Source organism: Cydia pomonella, chromosome 6 (genome assembly GCF_033807575.1).
Source record: "Cydia pomonella isolate Wapato2018A chromosome 6, ilCydPomo1, whole genome shotgun sequence".
Lineage (NCBI taxonomy): Eukaryota > Metazoa > Arthropoda > Insecta > Lepidoptera > Tortricidae > Cydia > Cydia pomonella.
In genome coordinates, this window is record NC_084708.1 from 17995573 (window position 1) to 18016314 (window position 20742).

Sequence of the window (20742 nt, forward strand, 5' to 3'; positions counted from 1 at the left end):
TAAAAGGGTTGTCGTTGAGATTCAAGATGGCGAAGACGTCTCGAGAATATTTTTTTGTGTTTTGCTCATTTATGGTGTTCAAAGTATAGTATTGATAGCTTATTATGCAGTGAACTATCGTGGAAGTGTGCAGTCAATGAAAAACTAATCTTGAAACGCGAAACCATGTTTTAATCAACATCCGGCAATCCATCGTGGCTTTTAGTAAAGTCCAGCTATCTCTTTACTAAAAGCAACTACCGAACAACGTCATGCTCTACGAGAACACTTAAAACTTACAACGAAACTTGACATTGGCAAAATCATCATAGATTTGATGGAAGCCATATTTTAAAAGAAGAAGAACTATGTAAAAGTTCAGCTAGATTCACTGAGATAAGTGTCAAATAAAAAATATATTTTTAATATTCCAATGCGCCTCTTGTTGTGAGCAGCATACAAATTGTATTTATTGATCATATTCAAATTGCATTAGTGAAACCGGAGCAGCTAACAAATTTCAGACCAACCCTCGTAACTATATTTCTTTAGTCAATACTGGTTTTCACAGGAGCATTGGTGTCAACTAAAACTAACTATTGCTTAAAGTGGATATTATTGAAACAAGTTCTAACTTATGTTTTCTACTGATCACATATTCCTACATTAGTAATCATATTCTTGCTCAATAAATATCTAATCAAATACAATACAAATTAGATAATGGCGTGCAAATACCAATCGAACAATTCGAACTCAGGAGAACATTGATGCTGTACGGTAACTGATCGTCGAAGATCGCCATGCGATATACCGTGAGATAGAAGCTTCATTGGGCAAATTATGCAAAAAAATTGATCACGATGGACCAAAAAACGGCTCACGTTAGATGGTGTTGCAAAAGTCTACGAAAATTCAACCGAGGACACTCTAAACACTTTTACGATATTATCAGAGGTGACGACTCTTGGATATATGCCTACGATCCGGATTATAAACAGCAGTTGACTGTTTGGGTGTTTCAAGATGAGCCAAAGCCGACCAAAGTAAGACGCTCACGGAGCACTTAAAAAAAAATGGTCGCCACGTTTGTAGCGAAAAGTGGCCACGTTGCCACCACCGTGCTAGAGGATCGAAAAACGGTCAATGCTGACTGGCTTACCAATGTTTTTTTACCACAAGTTATCAGCGAGTTCTGGAAAAACAACCCCAGACGTCGTATAGTACTGCACCACGATAATGCGAGCTCGCACACCGCTAGGCAAACAATTGAGTTTTTAAAAGAGCAAAACGACGAAAATCTGAAACACCCGCCGTACAGTCCAGACTTAAGCCCCAATGACTTCTTCACTTTTCCAAAAATCAAGCACATATTTTGAGATGCCATAGGCACGTTGCGGCAAAAATTTACAACGCCTTACCGACCGAAATTAAGTCTCTTTCGCCTTCTAAATTCTTACCTAGTCTAAAGAAATATCTTATTGAGCTGTGTCCGTATAGCCTTAACGAGTACTTTATGAAATTAAATGTAAGATAAAATGAATTGCATGCTAGGTAGTTTATTATTATAAATTATTTATTTTAAATTATGCTACACCGATCTGGTAAAATTGTATTGAGACCAAACAACATGTTATAAAAATTTACCATCTTATGTAAACATACAATTTAAGGCAAATAAATGAAATGAAATGAAATGAAGCAACGACTTCGTGTTCAACGGTATCGAACGCCTGAAGAAGCGGTTGAGGCATGCAAAACGGCCATTTTGAAGACCCCGACTTCGGACTTAAGTGTTTTGAAAACTGGTTCGCTCGAATGAAAAAGTGTAACATTCTATATCACGGTGATTACTTTGAAAAACAATAAATACCTATATTGTCTCTAGTTATACCAAACGACAAAACTTAAAAGCTCAATCCAACAGTTGGAAATGGCTCTAATTTAGCTTGCAAGATTTAATTTCAACTTCAACTTTAACATTTATTCAGCAAATAGGCCACAGGGCACTTTTACACGTCAACATGGAATTTACATACAAGCAAAAACAAGCATATCAACAATTATAAAATACTATTCATTGAAAATGTTAATGTAAACTACTTAAAAGTATTATTGTTTAAAGAAAAAATAAGGTAATTATTATTATTACTTAGAGATGTATAAAGTCTCTAAATGTCGAATTACAAAAAATAACTAAAATAATAATAATAATAATCGCCCCCAGGGCAGCTTGTGGCGAGCTGAATGGGAAGTGACGTCCCTTGGGTCCCATGCCCCCGAGAGTCGGACAGGCCCCTCTCTCCGGCTTGCCTTGATTGGCCGGCTGGGGTGAACACTGAGCAGGGGCCGCAGGACTCTCGCCTCTGGCTTGCCTTCACCGGCCGTCCAGAGTGGGGTGTCAGAGCTATATGCTCGCAGGGTGGAAGTGAAATTTGCATAAGACGCGAGTTGGCACAGTGGCTGCTTACAGCCACTGGGTAGAAACTAGAAAGCGGCGTACACCTCTCCACACCCTGAGCCGCTCACGCAATGTTGTCCCCTTGTCGCTCTGTGCGAGCGGCCGTTTTCGGGGACCCATATTGTGAGTTGGCAAGTCACCACCTGCCCATTTTGTCGTGTTTTTAAAAACATATGATCAGGGCAGGTGCCATAGTATTCTCCATAGTCCCGGTTACCAATCCACTTGCAATTCAACTCAATAGCCCGGTTTATTTTGGTACCCTTTTTTACAATAGTCCTACACTAACCGGGGCTTGTCCTTGGGTGCACTGCTATAGTGTGACCAGGGATAATCGTCGGTTGGTGTCACGTAACATTTAGAGTAAATTGTCTTATTACAAGGGGTCTCTACGTGTTGGCTTCGGCCCCACGCACGCCTTCCAAATGTCCGGGACCCCATGGTCCCGAAAATTTGTGAAAGACAGACATAATAATAAAAAACAAACAGATACAAAAAAAAATCTAAAATTAAAATTATTTAGAGGTGTAAATATCTCTAAATGTCAGAACTAAATGACTTTTATCAAATAATCCTTAGAGATGTATAGAGTCTCTAAGAGTCAAAATTAAAACGTATAATTAAAACATTCATTAGGATAAAAGAAATATACGAGAACCGAATGAGGCGTCTCACTGTAATTATATTCAAAAATAACGTTATAAATAAAGTTATCTTAAACAGATCAGTTTCCACAAACAGTACCCGTTCACGAGTATGACGCGTAGCTCAGCCATCGCCTCCCTCAACTTTCATTCGAGAAAGTGGCGACCCGATCAACGACGCCACCGCAAGCAAAGACTTTTAAGCGAGCATGACATGTTCAAGCTAACAGGGTATATTCATATTTAAATAGTAATAACATGTAGCTGTGAGACACAACATTTTGTGCTTGTATGTTATATAAAAGACGGCATAGCTACACAAAAGTACTAGCTTAAATTTACTTAGAGATGTAAAGGTCTCTAAGTGTCAGAATCATTAAAAATATAGGTATACACAATCAAATTAAATACAATATTAAAATTTAGAGAAGTATAAGGTCTCCAAGTGTCCAAAACTAAAACTAAATTAAACAATATAATAAAGCGAGAACATGATGTTCTCATGTGTCAATTCTACTGGACACTGGCATGCTTAATTCACAATGAACAGAAAACAATATTTATTCAACTGTTGTCATCCTATCTAAATCAAGCTATCGGCTTAAAGGCATCTCTACAGACACAAAGGAAACGGGACACGTGAGACTAAATAAAATCTTGTAAAATACAGGCTGTTTATTTCGTCACCTTCAATAATATACAGGTTGAATATAATAAATAGGTCATATTGAGCAAATTTTACTATGGGACCAACCCGTAATCGCAATTTTTTTTCTTTTACCGTAAATTATTGCAGGTGACTAAATAAACAATAGCATGATGATCGATTAGGTACCTGTCACAAACAACAATTAGTAAGTATTTAAATCGCGCTTCCCCTTCCCGATTAAATCATTCCCGACAGCTCTTGGTCTGCAGAGGCCTGTTACCTTGCACTGCTGCTTCAAGCGTGCTTCCTTGGCACGGGGGTCACTGGCCAGGGAAACCCGGTGAAACGATCGTTCGCTAGCCGCCCGCTGGTTTATAGAGGACCTTCGGGGTTCGCCCCGCCGTTCCTACTGGGAAGCCTGTCTTGAGGCCAGTGAAGAAAAGCCTGTGTGTTGGTCGCTGCGCCGTACTGGGAGGCCGGAGTGGAACGTAGCGCTTGACTACGGTCTGACGACTGGAGATCCTTCCTTCCCCCGTGCCAGAGAATCACTCTAGGCTTAATCTGAATTTGACCTTCAAAAGTGTGTAATTAAGAAAATATTATACACTGAACGTAGTAGCGGTTGGTATAAATACTTACGTTTTGTATTTGATTCATTTTGGTAAAGTGCCTTCCGAATTCCCATAAATCCACGCCGAATTTCAACGCCCAGTTTTTGACTCTGAAACAAGAAATGAACGCTATTATTAAATGGGAAATCTGATACAATTCTGACATTAAGCTTCACCGATAAAGGTGTTTTATTGCAAAAAGTCAACCCTCCTGAAGCTTTGAAATGCGATATCAATTATCCATATAACGGGCAAAGGATGTGAGGAAGCGATACGAAGGCCCTAAAGGAATCTTTTTAAACATTTCTCATAATTCTGTCACGGGGAAGTAAATGTGATTGGGGGAAGCAGGTTAAGCATTTTTTCCGGTTCGGTGGGCACCCCTTATTTCATCTAAACGTTCTGAAGTACGCCTGACAAATATAAATGTATAGCCATCAGCCATCATTGTGATAGGATGAGTCCAGATTTAATTAACGTTTCAAATAATAGGCTGGGGTCGTGCGATTCAAAATGTTTTTATTAATTTAAAGTATCTTGTTCGACCCTTTATGAATTTTATTATATTATTATGCAACATGTGTTAATATTCGTACAGGTCTTAAGCTTATAGAAGCTCTCGAATCCTCTCGAAGATAGCTCATCATCAGTTATCAGCTCATCGTCAGTAGGCGTACAAAATTGATAAAGTTGACGAAATTTCAATGCAAATGAAGGTATAAAAAATTGCAAATAGTAGTCATTTAAATATGATATGATTAATTATGTGAACGAGAAACTTAATAGTATAGTCAAGTTAAGAAAAAGTATGGAAGTAAGTCGTGTAGTCGTGCTTTTTTTGGATTTGTTAGATGGCGCAACTAGATTGTTTCCCCCGAGTTGCACCGTTTCTATTATGTACGGAAGACCGTTAAATTTTAGGTATAAACTATAAAGTGCCGTAATTTTGGAGTAAATTAAAAGCTATTAGTTTCAAGCTAAGTAGTGTATAGAGAACACCTTGGTGCATAGTATATCTTAATTAAAAAGATGTGCAATGTATGATACCCTAAAAAAATTTTTTTTTTCGATTGCGGTTCGAGGATAAGTCAGTCGGTTGGTGCAATCTCAAGTTAAGCTTTTTAAAGCATTATAAACATTCAGTTAACTTTGCACGCCTGGGCAAATTACGGAACATGTATTTTTCATTATTTTGTACATTGTGCTTCGGGGGAAATTAAGAGAGACGTGAAATTTTTAAAAACGGTACTTATCTAAAGACACTACATTTGCACTAAATAAAAAATAGTTTTTTTTTTACCGGAAGTTTGTCAAAAAGTAAATAGAATTAATCGCAACGAACTGCAAGCGAAGGTGGTTGGCAGCACGCGGCGCGGGGCGCGCGGGGTGGGGAGATAGCGCAGCGCGCAGCTAGGGTTTGCAATATCCGACAATTTTTCGGATCCGGATACATAGAAATAGGATATCAAGAACGACTGTCAAACTTCAAAAGTGCGACCAAAAATGAAATGCAAGTTTGTGCGTAAATTGTCTATGTGAGATCAAAAATAGTGATGTCATGTTACAACATATTAATAATCTATCGGTGTTTGACTGCTTTATCGACTACTTATTCAAATGTGTTTGATTGTATAAAAAAATGTTATACGAGTAGGTATGAAGTCGCTTCCCTTATGGTCATATAGGGCCCAAAAGGTGCCTTTGATGAAACCAGCATCATATTTTAGTATGTTGTTAAGCATGTTATTCTGACTAAAAAACCATCGGGAGACAGTTTCTAACGTGGTTAAGTCACCAGTTATGACGTCATCAAAATGGCCGGTGCCGTGTTCAGAATATTGCGTATACCACAGCAATTATATCACATGTAAGCTTGTGTGGGGTGTCATAAAAAGCAAAATTAAATGCGCTACAATATCGTTTATACATTTGACCTTGTAAATACCATAGTTTGCGAGAAATTTTAAGTTTTATTTAAATTTTCCCGAAAAAAAATCCGTTTTTTGTTTTCATCAACTTTACTAGTAACTTTACAGGAAGACGTTGTATCAAGATATGAATGCTACATTAATAAGCTATAAAATTCCATTAAAATTTTGAAAATCGGTTTATAAACAAGCTAATTACACTATTTTTGTTCCATACCGGATGACACCACCAAGAGTCGGATGGCTGTTTCAATACAATTTGCAAGGCAAATGATGTTTAAGTAAAGGTAACTTAAAATAATTATTTTCGATAAAAGTATTATTATCAAAATTAAGAATACTGAGATCGTTTTATTGTAATTTACTCCGGATCTAGCTAATTAAAGTTACACACTAATTAAACAAAAAAAATTTTTTTTACGTATTATTTTGTCCCAGAGCATGCACCTTCGCATACGCAAAGCATAGTGTATTTAAATCCGTGTTTTACTCCCCCACTGTACAGCGTTCTTTGCACTTGCTAGACAATAGCTCCTTGCAGAGGTGTACGCTGGTCCATCATTTTTCTTTCGCCAAGCCTAGTTGCAAGAATCTAGCATTTGTGGGTCGCTATTCAGGTAAATTGGTCCCAATGTGGGTCTGTTAAGCCCTTTTTATATGCTGTAGGAGAGCATCCTGTTGAAGGAATATACTCGATCGCTCTGGTTTTTCCTAAACAAGATCCTCCTCGCAGTATTTACATTACCTATTTGTGTCCCTACTGGGAAGTTATATGTAGGGTTTGCAATTAGAATATTGTGATATTCTAATTATTCGAATATCCACCAAAATAAATATCCGAATAAACTGATTTAGATAACACAGAAATAAGGTTTTTAACTATGTTTTAATACAATGATATCACCCCAACTAATTTTAAATGATTACTTGATTACTATAATAGCTAACATAATGTTATCTCTAAAACCGTACTTAATAAGGAGGGTTTATATCTGGATTAGCTGGTGCATAGTTGGAAATACATCCAATGCCTCACCTCGTGTTCATTCGTCATGAAATACTAACTATGCTCTCATAACTCCACGCTAGTTGGATACTCCGAGGGCGTTTTAAGGCTACTCTAGCTCCCTATTTTTCCTACGCTTTCATCTTCTCTATCTTCATCTCTGATAGGTCCCAGAATATTCCGCCAGAATTTCGTCTTCTTCACTAAGAACTTGTTCTTTTTTTTCTGATTCAGAGTCCAAGTGTAATACTTACCGATGTTATTCATCAAAAAAATAAAGTATTTATTATTTCATAGATTCGATATTTGTAATAAATAAATAATGATTATTAGATATAATAAAAAAATAAAAAAATTACAATCATTCAAAATACTTAAAAACTAGGGAATACATTCATTATAAATTAAACTTAACCTAAACTAAACCCTAAAAACTAATTCATCAAAATCTAATTATTGTCTTATAGACTTGAATTATGGACAGTCTACTGATCAGCTTGGACACTAGAACTCGGCGAAGCGCTGCTGAGCATCTTAGGGCATTTTGGATTCGAACATCTATCTCCTCTTCCCGATTACTTTAGGTAGGTCTTTTCTTTTCGATCTGCGGTGGCAGCATGGTTCTATTTTTATTACTTGTCACTATGCCCTTCATGACAAATGATAAAGAGCCGACCATCTTAGCCCTATTCATTTGGAGATATTCTAGTGGTTGATTATCAGACCAATTTTCTCTCCTTCCTACTCTACTATCCTAGCCTTGGCCTTCAGGTTGCTTTTGTTTTGAGCCTATAGCCCCAAGTCATCAAGATATCCAATGATCTAATGTTTGCATTGCATTAAGCAACATTCGCATTCATTGTATAAAGTTACTGCGTGACATGATGTACCTATCAAAATTGATGTGCTGTTAGTATTTGAATTGATTAAATATATGAAAATACTATATTTAAATGACAAAATGGTATGAAATTATTCATAAATTTCATTAGAAAATTGTTCCGGTTATAGGTCAATAACCATATTTAACGGATCCGTAATATCCGGATCTTATGACCCGATATCCGGATATTTCGGATATCCGGATCTCAAACCCTACGCGCAGCGATTGTTCCGAGACAGTTTGTTTGACACTTTTGACGGGCAACGAGCACAAATCTTTCTTCTGGCATTAAAACGGAACTATTGTTTTAAACAATATTGAGTGAACTAAGTAGTCTAACGTTTTCGTAAGTATATGGAAAAACGCGATTTTTCGAATTTAACAAACATTGAGCGTACCTGTATTTAATTTGTTGACTGTCTGTCTGCATACTCAGAAACCCTACTATTGTTGCAGTACATGCCACTACTCGTGCCTCAAGAGCCGTGCTTCGTCGGTGCATCTACGCGCGTTCCTTCTCTTGCCAAGTTGCCACTAATCACGCGCTTGTCGCTTCTGTGTATTTATTGCTCTACGTTTTTGGTACTTGATTACAAAACTGCATGTTCCGTATAAAAATGCCAATTTTTTTATGGGGTGCGAATGTAAACAAAATCAAATGAATATGATTGCATCAATTTCCAATAGTATTAAAATTTCCCCCGAAGTACAACGACAGTAAAACATGAAAAACTACTTTCCGGGTGTCGCACCATGGTGCGAATTTGACATTGGATTTAGATATTTTTTCTAATTATTTACTCAATTTGCACCGAGTACATTACTTTCCCCAGACCCGCAATGGCCAAAATAGACTTTTTTTAATGTTGTTTTTTTTTTGCCTGTTCCGTAGCTTAAATTAACATAAATAACACGTGCGAATTTAGATATAAGTGTTGTAAAACGTACCCCAAATTACACCGAGTACACCTTTTTTCTCTTCTTAGTTATAACCATTACATTATTTTCAGCCGATTTCACCCCTTTCCGGGGGGGTGAATTTAGTAACGATTGTATAAAGTTCGATTTTTAGCCCATACAAAACAATCCGTAGTGATTTTATTAGTCCTTAGAATTAGTTCCTGACTTTAGTGAAATTTGAGTTAATTTGACCGTACTAATTAGGTTAGGTACTTGTTAATAGAAGCGCCCTTCCGTGGACCAGTATAATTCCAATCTAATACCTTTGCTAATAAATACCGAAAAATTGTTTTAGTTTGAGTGTATTTGTGTTTTTTTTTTTCAACATCTAGTGCGCTCTTAATATGATATACAATAATATTGATGGGTACCAATAGTCCATTTTGAACATATTAAACTTAGCATGCAATATCGTCATTTAGTAAAGCGCTAATTTTTTCTTTAGTATAAGCGGAGGCTTATTTTATCCGATAACATGGGAATGACCGTATGTAGCGACAAGCGCCTATGAACAGAGAACCCGCCTAGCGGGTCATTGGCAGTGAATGTGTCAAATTATTGTACATTCACTGTTAATGACCCGCTAGGCGGGTAACATCACAGTAGAAAATATTGTACATTGGCCAAAATCAGATACCTATATCGGAGAGGCGGATGTGCTCAATAATATCTGAACACGCACTCTTACGCCTTGACAATACAGGTATGTTTCTGAACACCTTGGCTGCTCCGATATCTCTGATGGCGATTGTAAATACAATCTCGTTGTCAAGGACACGTATTTCGGTAATAATGGTATTTAACACTGCTAAAACTTGGTTAGCCTATCTAGACATGTACCTAGTAACTAATCTGTGTTTAATTAACAAGCTTCGTATTCTTTTAAATTCAGAACGACGAACAACACAATAAAAATCTTATAACAGCACGCAATGACTAAATTTTCAGAAGTTCCTCCTTTAAGAATTCCTTATTTGAAATTTCAAGTGGTTCCACAATGTCCTCATTAGCAATCACGGAATGTTTCGCGGGCATTGTTCGTGAGAGTTCGTCCGTCATCGCCAGGAGTTCGGCTTTAAAATAATTTAAAATGTTTCCGGTGGACGGCAGGTGCGCGCAAGCGGCTGGCGCTGAGCCCCGTCTAAATGGAAACACTTTAAGAGAACGACTTCTAAGACTGTTATGGCTGGATCGAGGCAAGTCGAATTGTTCAGCTACACAAAGCAAGTGGTCCTGACGGTATTTCAGCCATAGTACTTAAAACCTGTGCACCTGAGCTATGTCCCATATTGACGCGCCTCTTCCGTCTCTCAATGGCTACCGGTCAGGTTCCGAAATCTTGGAAGCTTGCTAATGTGCAACCAGTACCGAAAAAAGGTAGCCGGGCTGACCCTGCCAACTATAGACCGATTTCGGTCACTTCCATACTCTGTAAGAGTATGGAACGTGTACTTAATAATCGACTCCTGGCATACCTAGAAGCGAACGACCTGCTCAGTGACCGGCAGTACGGGTTCCGCCGAGGCCGGTCTACCGGAGATCTTTTAGCGTATACCACGCACATCTGGAGTGAGGCCATCGAGAAGAATGGAGAGGCTTTAGCTGTCTCTCTAGATATATCGAAGGCTTTCGACAGGGTCTGGCACGAGGACCTTATTAGCAAGCTACCGTCCTTCGGTCTACCCCCTAGTCTTTGTGACTGGGTATCAGACTTTCTGAGGGATCGATCGATTCGGGTTGTCATTAATGGCTGCTCGTCCGATCAATTGGCAATCAATGCCGGAGTCCCTCAAGGGTCCGTGCTTTCAGCGACCCTTTTCCTGCTCCACATAAACGACCTGCTGAAACCAGGTACGTTCGGATATGCAGATGACACTACGGTTGTTGAAAGCTACATACCCAATTCACGAGCTAGTGGAGCCCAAATACAGTCACTCAGAGAGGCTATGGTCGAACGCATGAACGTGTCACTGAAGGCAGTGTCCGATTGGGGTGAAGCCAATTTGGTCTCGTTCAATGCTAGTAAGACCCAGGCGTGTCTTATCTCCGCTAAACGGAGTCCATTCCATCTGACTCCTACTTTCCGAAATGTATCCCTTCCGATAACCGACCATCTTGAGCTTCTCGGAATCTCGCTAACTTCGAAACTCAACTTCGGCCCGCACATCGAGTCGAAAGCACAGTTAGCAGCAAAAAAGCAGGGCATCCTCAACAAGGTGAGGCAGTATTTTACACCTAGGCAGCTGCTCGACCTTTACCAAGCACAAGTCCGATCGTGTGTGGAATACTGTTCACATCTGTGGGATGGTTCAGCCAAATACCAGCTTGAGGCGCTCGAGTCAGTCGAGAGGAGAGCCAAGAGAATTATTAATGACGACGATTTGACGAATGCTCGACTTCAAAGTCTGGAGCATCGTCGCAAGGTTGCCAGCCTAACGATCTTTTATAGGATACATTTCGGAGAGTGTGCTGAGGAATTGCACAACCTTATTCCTCCGTCCCCATTTCACCATCGGACTACCAGACAATCGGCACTTCGGCATCGCTTCATGGTAGGTATTCCACAAATACGCACGAAGAGTTTCGCTTCAACATTCCTTATGCGAACTGCCAAGGAGTGGAATGCCCTGCCCGAGTCTGTGTTTCCGTATGAGTACAATCTGAATCTCTTCAAGGCTAGAGTAAATAGGTATCTCATAGGTAAGCGTGTTCCACCGTAGACCGCATCATCACTTACCATCAGGTGTGATCGTCGTCAAACGCCTGCCTATCCTCCATAAAAAAAAAAAAAACCTGAAGATTCTTCAACTAGATACAGATATTGTGGTGGAAAAGTTAAACAGGCACGACGGACCACCGACGCTTAGGGCGAGTTGCCCAACCACCATTTTAGCGGACTGATCATCGTCACTCAGCATCTAAGTATAAAAATTCCCATCCAATAAAATTTTGCGAATGCTTTAACGATGATGGATGATTTGGTACAACCGACTCTTGCACTTTTTAATTTTTTTGTTATTAATTAGCTAATACAAACAAGATACATTTCGAATTCCGGTTTCTAAGCTCAAAGTAATGCTCAAATCAAAAATTATATATCTGCCTCTCTATCGCTTCAATATGCAAAAGCGATAGAGAGATAGACGATATTTATATATATATGTTCCACGGTAGGTCCTCTACCCTAACCGGGCGAAAGTATGAAACTTGGCATGCATGCATTTAACTATGTCAGTTAAATATAAGTGGAAACAACATGTCAAGTTCCTTCTCCTTCCCTCCCATTTTTAAAGATAAAGATAAAGATAAAGATAAAAAATATTTATTGCCCCAACTACCAAAGATACAAAATAAAAAATAACATACAACAAACATTTTGAATCCCATTTCGCAGATCTTTGCATCCCAATCCCCAAAAAATGGTAATAGCCCTATTTTTTAAGAAAATGACTGCCATCTGACATTCAAAGCCAGATGGATAATTAGCCTTATTGGGATTAGTCTGGTTTCCCAACGATGCTTTCCTTTACTCAAAAGCGATTGGTCATCAAATATTCTTTCATACCATCAGTCTCAAAAGTGCGTGGCAACTTTATCAATGTATTCATTCATAATTTCTCCATGCAATTATGCAACTCACTGTACATAGGTCCCAAGAACCTCATTGGTATGAGCCTGAATTCCAACCCGCTACCATCGGGTTTGAAATTCGCGTGCCCTACCGCTGGGCTACCAACGCTTCTACTTACAGACACTTGACGCTATGTTTAATGTAGCTAATTATTAAGTATGGGTAGTATTTTATATGTTTCCCTTACAAAACATAACTAGGATAATTAACATTAGTTCGGGGGCGTACAAAGAGTTTATAGCAAAGGTGTTCATGACAATGGATATCATATCGCCGACGTCCATGTGATTACCGAGTATTTGAGGTAGTCATTTGTAATTCAAATTCCCTATCATTATCTAACAGTTGACAAACAATGAAGTCTACCATCTACATATTTATAAGGTAAAGAGGAGCGTCAAATATTCCTGAAGAAGTTGTCTGTGAAAAAAAAGGAAGGTATTATAATTTATATTCCTGTGGGTTTGTGTAAACTCGCCAGAACGTTGGGAAAAGTCTTGAAATAAGCTCTCGCTAATGAGCGGCATTCGGCTGTAAAAAATCTGTTATCAGTTATCAATTTCATATGTTATTACTCTCAGTCTTCTCAGTGCATCTCGGCCGTACTTAGCCATAGATGTGAGCGCGATAAACTGGTACAAAATATCATGTAACTATTAAATCAATAACACAGATCTGCGGGTCCAACGACATCCAACCCACACTACTTATTAATGCTACGCCGTAGCGGGAATTCCCTTCTACTCGTATCACGAGTATTCTAAATGTAACAAGTATGAATTATTAAATTAGAATCGGGACTTAATCACGTATTAAATTTTAAATTTACCTCAGACGTTTCGAGGACGGCGTTGTCCCTGTGGTCTCGGAGAAGACTGGCTAAAGTTGACCACGACCACAGCCCATGGAGACAACGCTGTCCTCGACGCGATTAAGTCCCGTTTCTTTAATTTAATAATGTGTAAAAACCGTGAAAGTTTAAATCATGTCATGAATTCACTTCACTTCTTTTTAAAAATTTGGCTTCAGTCCAGTGGGACTATTTCGCCAGTATCAAGGTATTGGGAGCTTTGTACTGTTAATACAAGACAGTGTACGGTGATTTTATTATCTTCATCTTCTTCTTCTTTGAAAATTCGCCAGTATCAAGGTATTATGAGCTACAGATACGACTAAAATTGTACGGTCAGTACAAGACAGTGTACGGTGATTAATCACGAGACGCAACCCTCATAATGGCGATCGAACCGGAAATCCATGTCATGAATTATAACTATTGCTTCAATCAAAAACGTCACTTTTGACACTGACAGATCAGATCTATAATATATAATCCAGATCTAATTCATAACCAGTCATTAAAATCAGAATACACCTGTAAGTTTCGAATGCTACCTACATATGCGATTAATACGGGGGAGGGCGGAGCGGTGGTGTCGCGGCGGCGCCGGCGCCTGTTCGCGTGCCCGGCGAGGCGCACGCGCTGGGCCACAAACGCTCCCTCTGCAAGAGCTATCGCTCTGTTGAATGATATGTCTATGCGATTACCTGACGTTGACATTTTTTATCATGCCTCTTACCAAATTATTAAAGGCATTTATGAATTTTTGAATTTAACTTAATTTAATTGATTATCATCCATATTTATTTACTTTATTGACATACTTAATATTATATAATCGAATTTGCTTTTTGTTTTTGTAAGGTTGAAATGTAATTTTCATAGTGTAAGTGTGACATAGCATGTACAATAATTATAATATCATTACTTATAAGCGCCTTGGTTTATTAGACTGTAAGCTTATTTGTGAATAAAATCGAATAAATAAATACGATTACGTATCATGTAATAGTAGAAGGAAGTTATAGAAAACTTAACATCGTGTTTATATTTCCTTATAGTTACGTTTCGCTCCATTTAGCATTTATATAAAGCAAAATCGTTTAACCATCCATGCATAGGTATTATTGTCAACATAATATTATTAACTGACTTCAATTTCATAGAAGGAGGAGGTTCTGTATTCGGTTGTGGCTATTTTTTTTTTATGTACGTTCACCTATTACTCCGACACCCGTTGTCCGATTTGAGTAATACTTTTTTGTTTGAAAGGAGTTATTTCCAAGTTGGTCCCATTTTAATTTGGTTCTGATCTGATGATGGGATCCATGAGGAATTGAGGGAACTCCTCAATTTTTAAAGGCACATGTATAGTAATTTGACTGTATTCTTAAGCAACTCAAGCATTTCCTCCCGAAAACTACCAATTTGATGTAGTGCAACTGTAGCTTTACCACGAGTTTGACTCTACATATTAGCTGACGTGTTCGCTGACTAATAGGATGCCAGTACGAGCGAGATGCATAGAAAGTAAGTTACGCTAGCGAATACGTCAGTGTCAAACTCGTGGTAAGCTACTTACTGATTATGAAGACCACGGGCGATATGTGGAACTTACCTCTTATAATTGGGTGTATTATGATTTTTGATGTAGGTAGTGTTGGAAATAAGAGGTGACGGGTAGGTGCGAGAGGTGCGTGAGATAGACGGTAGTGGTGAGGGTAGACGGGGGTTGAGGGGTTGGGGCTTGACGAGTCAGGGTTTGAAAGGTTAGGGGTTGCGGGAGCGGTGATTTGATGGGTCGGGGACTGTGGGGTTGGTAGTTGAGGAATCGGGGGTTAGAAGATGAGTGGTCGGGGGTTGGAAGTTGAAAAATTGGGGGTTAGGATTAGGACTTAAATGGTCTGGGGTTTAGGGGTCGGGGAATGGCGGTTGAAGGTTTGGTGGTTCAGGGTCTAGGGTTTCAGTGATCAGGGGTTGATGATCTGTGAGGTTGAGTGATCGGAAAGTTGAGGGCTTGGGTCAGTGGCGGGGCGGAGGCTAGATTTAGAGTAGTGGCAGGAATGATTTCCCAGATGGACTCGAGGAAAATTCTGATTATTTATTAAAGTTAACGAATTTAGTGTTAAACATTAATTGTGTTTTTCATTCATGCGTCACGCATCACTCATTAGCGCTTAATAATGCTTTAAAACTAAAAAAAAAACTTCAAAAATGCCATAAGCCTTGCCAGTTATTCCAATATGCCGTAGTTTATCTAGGAGCATGGGAAGACTGACTGTATCAACTGCTTTTTTTAAGACGACGAACACTCCAAGCCCGATATTTCTAGAGTCTATGTTATTCTTTATTTTAGTGACAAGGTCAACTGTGGCCGATAAGGTGTTACTTTTAGGTCAGAATCCGTACTGTCTATCAAACAGAAATAGACACTTTATATACATAAAGCTGATTATGACCGACCTTCGGCTTCAAATATATCAGTTGGTAACGCATATACTTAAAAAAGAATACTATTATATTTTATCCTTTTTAAAGTCTGTTTACTTTTTTTTTTAGCATTATCAATTAAGGTGAGGGAGGTGAAGTGCGCCGTATCTTCGAACTCGTTTAACTCATACCTTTAATAGGTATATTAAAAACTGCTTATAGGATACTAGGAATAAAACTGCAAACTACCTACTCCTAATATTACGAAAATTCTATTTTATTTATGTTTTCATTATACTATTATCTGTATGATTGTATACAATACGTGTGTTTATGTTGGAGTAATCGGTTTAGAGCGGGATCGCAGGCCCGGTTCCTAAACCGATTTGTTTTCCACCTGAATTCCTACGGGTGCTCGAGTCTGAGATTAAAACTTAGCTTTAAATTTTAATTTGGAAACTTAATCGCGTGGGGATATAGGTATAGATATACGAGTATGTAAAATGTTTCTGAAGGATTGTGATAGATAGTTCAGAATGCATATAAGATATTCATTCTTTAAAACCGGCCAAGAGCATGTCGGGACATGCTCAGTGTAGGGTTCCATAGTTACCCGTCCGTTACAATAAAGGTATATAGTGAACGGGTGCTATTAGTACTAGTAATTATCATGTAACAAGCAAAAGGTAGTAAGTACCTTCACAGCCCTTTGTGCGTCTTTTTACTATGAAGAGAAGACTTTTTACGATAAATCGAACTATATTTCAAACCACCCATACTTCAAAAGTTAGAGAGGGGGAGGGGCAATTTTTTTGCTTTCGGAGCGATTATTTCCAAAAATACGAGTATTCACTTATAAAAACTTTTTGTTGAAGACGTTCGTACAACACGTAGCGGACTTTTTGACATTTTAAATGAAATGTAAGGGGTACAACGAACGGATTCTGCCTTTTTTGCCCGTATCATGGGACGCACGCAGAAGCACCCACCAGGGTGTAAGAACTATTGAGAGTTGATGGAATCTAGGATGAACTAGCCTATTGGGTGAAAGCGATGGATTAAATACTAGGTTTCAAAAAAATATGTCCCCCACCCCTCTAACTTTTGAACCTTGGGTCCAAATAAATGAATAGTATCATTACTGAAAGTAAAGCTTAATAAAAGTTTTCAATGTAAAATAATATAATTTCAAAAGTGACGGTTTAGCCGTTTTAATGACTTGTTGCAAAAAGTTATTTCTTACTACTTTACACGCTCTGCTCTTAGCCTGTTTTTTATTCACCAAAACATATTTATTACGACCTGAGATAAAATTTTACCATTAATGCGTTTTTTAAGACAACAAATGTACCGATTAATCAGTCATTACTACAGCGTCGCTTCAAATATAAAGCAAGTCCAGTGTATCACCATTTGCGACGGTACGTGTAAATGACTTAGTAGGTCTTAGGTAGTAGTAGGTTCTGTCGTAGGAGAGAGAGATGGAATAATAAGGCGCGAAATATACGCAATTCAACTTGCATTGGCGGTCTGTTGGCGGTTCGCATCCTTTCGCAGCTTTTGAGCGCCATTTGCGCACTAAATGGTTTATTATATACCGTCAAACGAGGCGAATAACATGGCGGGTAAATATAAAAGCCGGAAATGTAATTGGCCTGATAATTTCCCAATACAGCTTGACAGTTTGAATTTTTTATTTGAAAGAGATTTCAATGTCGACAAGGTCCCTAGAGAAATTGAGCAAATTCATCAAATATTTATTGTAGAAAAACAGATAGTGATTTGGGTACTTTTTATTCACGTGTGTTCTTTTAGTGAAGTGATAGGATCGATAAGGACCTTAAATGATGGCATTTCAAACTGTTTTGTGAAGTTTTTTTGTTAGACTATAACAGCTATAAAGTTGTATAATATAGTATATATTACATTTTTTCTCAACACTTAATAACGGCGATCTTAAATAAACATTCTGGCTGGCTAAACCCAACTTGCTCGTAAATACTCTATACAAGTACTTAAACCTAATATCACTCAATAATTGCTACTTAACTCAGCGAATGCAGCCATGTATTTCCATCGAATATTTACCCAGTACTGAGTGCAAGACAGTGTCAAAGAGCATTGTGCATGTGCATACGTCACTATGGTAATTAAGCTGCCGAGTGCAGAAGGGATGCATGACTTTGCTACTATTGTAAACCGAAATTTGCTACCATGGTCTGTTTGTTACTGTTTAGCAACTGATTTAGTTTTGAAGTTTTTAAAATATGATTAAGTATAAAAAGCTAAATCCAATATAAAGCTGGCCGAACCAAAAGTTTCGCCTCTGTAGGTATTACTTACCAACTCTAGTGCCTTTATTGCTAAACAGCATGTGCATCTTTCTAATCAAATTTGTTTATTTTATGTTCAAGTAAGGTTCTTTTTATTTTATGTTTGTATCTCTTTTACATACAACACCGCTCTATCACAAATGTAACTGCTGCAACCGAATATATATTTCATAGTTATCACGACGTTATATTTACGTCAGCTGACTTCAACTATAGAGGCCTGCTAAAGTTAGTTCATTAAAGACAGCGGGGAACGATGATATCTCGGTTGCAGCGAGTCGATAACGGTTGTTTTATTAATCAGTGTCGGCGAGCTAGCAGACGGGGCGTCAGACGCGCTGCGCCCTTACGTAAGCCAGCCTCCGTAGTACGCGGACCACCCGCGCCCCCGGCAACCCCTTAAAACCCCTCCCCCTCCCCTCTCCAGCTAGATCAATACCGAAGCCGGCGCCTTTGACATGTGACCCGCGTGCCGCTCAGCAAATATTTACGTTGTGGAAACAGATCATAAGTTCTACAGTTCGACTCGACTGTTTGTGGGGCCCGCGTTCGCAAACGTACGATAAAAACGAATTTAATTGACAGTCATCTGTTTTATGACTCAATTAATTTTGCTATTGGTTTTTAGGAGCGTAGGCTGAGCTGACTTAAGTAGACAGCTGTCTTAATTTTAAAAATCCAACAGTTTGTAACCAGGAATCTTAATAAGACAGAGGGGTGTAGGAGTATAGGCGTAGGCGCATTAACCCTGTCATAGGTGGTGTTATTTACTTAATAGGCGAATAGGTAATGTCGTCTTATCTACGTCTAATAACAGTCCGGGAGTCATTTAAGCGCTTAAGTCTATCGTCTGCTATTTATGAATCCAATTATAAACACGTCGCATGCTGATTAGCTGGTGATTTGACTTTACAGCCTTGCCGTTTATTCTTCAGTAGTTGAAAATCAGCTAATCTTAAGATGTTGCAATAAAAGATTTGAATTGAAGCTATGTAGATCTGTTTCAGACAAAGTTAGATATTGCATATCTTAAGGAGATTTTAGATTACATTAAATAGTTTAATTGTAAGTGTGTTGTAATGTTCACTATTGTTTTAATTTAAAGTATTTATCAAGCTTTTGTTTTAGGGTTCTTTTCATATTTTTTTAAACCTGTGGTTCAAAAGTTAGAGGAGAGGGGCACATTTTTTTTTCATTACACTTTCTCGTAAACGGTGTTATAGAATCTCAGTATACATGAGAGGTAATGAGCTATGTTATAGGCACGGGCGTAATAGTTTTTTTTTTATTTCATTATGCCCATGGGCATATTAGGCACAAAGTTTTTTTTCCAAGTAGGATGAGTTTTACTTTTAAAATACTGACATTTATAAATTATGTTTTTGTGTATGTTTATAAATATTTCATTTGATTAGTTTAATGGCCGGCCATTTAAAATATTTTTACACAATTTTCAATCGTGGCTGATTAATGAATGGGTCTGAGCCTTCGTTGCCTAACCAGTCAAAAAATACAATATGGCGGACAAATGTTTGAATTTTCACCGTATTTAAGAATTATTTCGCTTAAAATTGAGTTTTTTCTTCGCAAGTGTGAGGAAAAACATTCTGTGTAACTCCGGGGGTAAGAATGTTGCAAACCCGAGTCCTTAGTTCCCTCGTTTTCAATATCTCACTAGCCCCCTTGTTGCATAATGTACTATTTATTTCGAAGCGATTATTTCCGAAAATATTAACCGTATCAAAAAATGGTTGCTGGAGACAAGTTTAAAAGACCTATCCAAAGATACCCCACACTATTTGATGATAGTGAAATATTTTTATCTAAAAAATAAATTTTGTACGTGGTGGGAGGTACCCTCAAAAATTTTTTTTGTACTTTTTATTGTACCGCTCTGTTGCCATGCATGATTTATGTGTCCATGCCAAATTGCAGTTTTCTAGAACTAACGATCACTGAGAAAAGCAACGAGCTAACAGACGGACATGGCAAAACAGTAGTAGTAGTTGACTACGGAACCTTAAACAAAACATGAAAAAACTGATAGGAACCAATCAATAGGTAGGTGCTTCCCTATTACTTTTATATGAAGTCTAGATGTATCATAGTAACTTATTCCCAATTACCAATATTTAGAAAAATCGATTTTTCTTCTTACCCACATTATGCGTATTGCCCAGGTTTCCCCTAATGGCATTATTCCACAACATTTGAGACTAATTCATTTATAAAGGTAAATACACTAAATATATTAGGAAGCATGAAAATGTCTTCATAGGTACCTACAGTAAATGTGTTTAATACATTTTCATGCTGTACAGAATTTTACACATCCCTTGTTATTAAGTATGTGGTAACTCCATAAATAAGGTTCGGGTTAAAACTA

At 38.1% G+C, this 20742-nt stretch overlaps 1 protein-coding gene across 4 annotated transcripts in view; it reads right to left on the reverse strand.

Moving 5' to 3' along the window:
- The window catches only part of LOC133519171 (voltage-dependent calcium channel subunit alpha-2/delta-3), a 112090-nt gene that overhangs the window by 79258 nt on the left and 12090 nt on the right, over positions 1-20742 (reverse strand). For all 4 annotated transcript variants that reach the window (XM_061853132.1, XM_061853134.1, XM_061853133.1 and 1 more), the window contains exon 2: positions 4373-4454. In XM_061853132.1, the coding sequence (XP_061709116.1) occupies positions 4373-4454 (82 nt within the window). The remainder of the gene's footprint in view (positions 1-4372; positions 4455-20742) is intronic.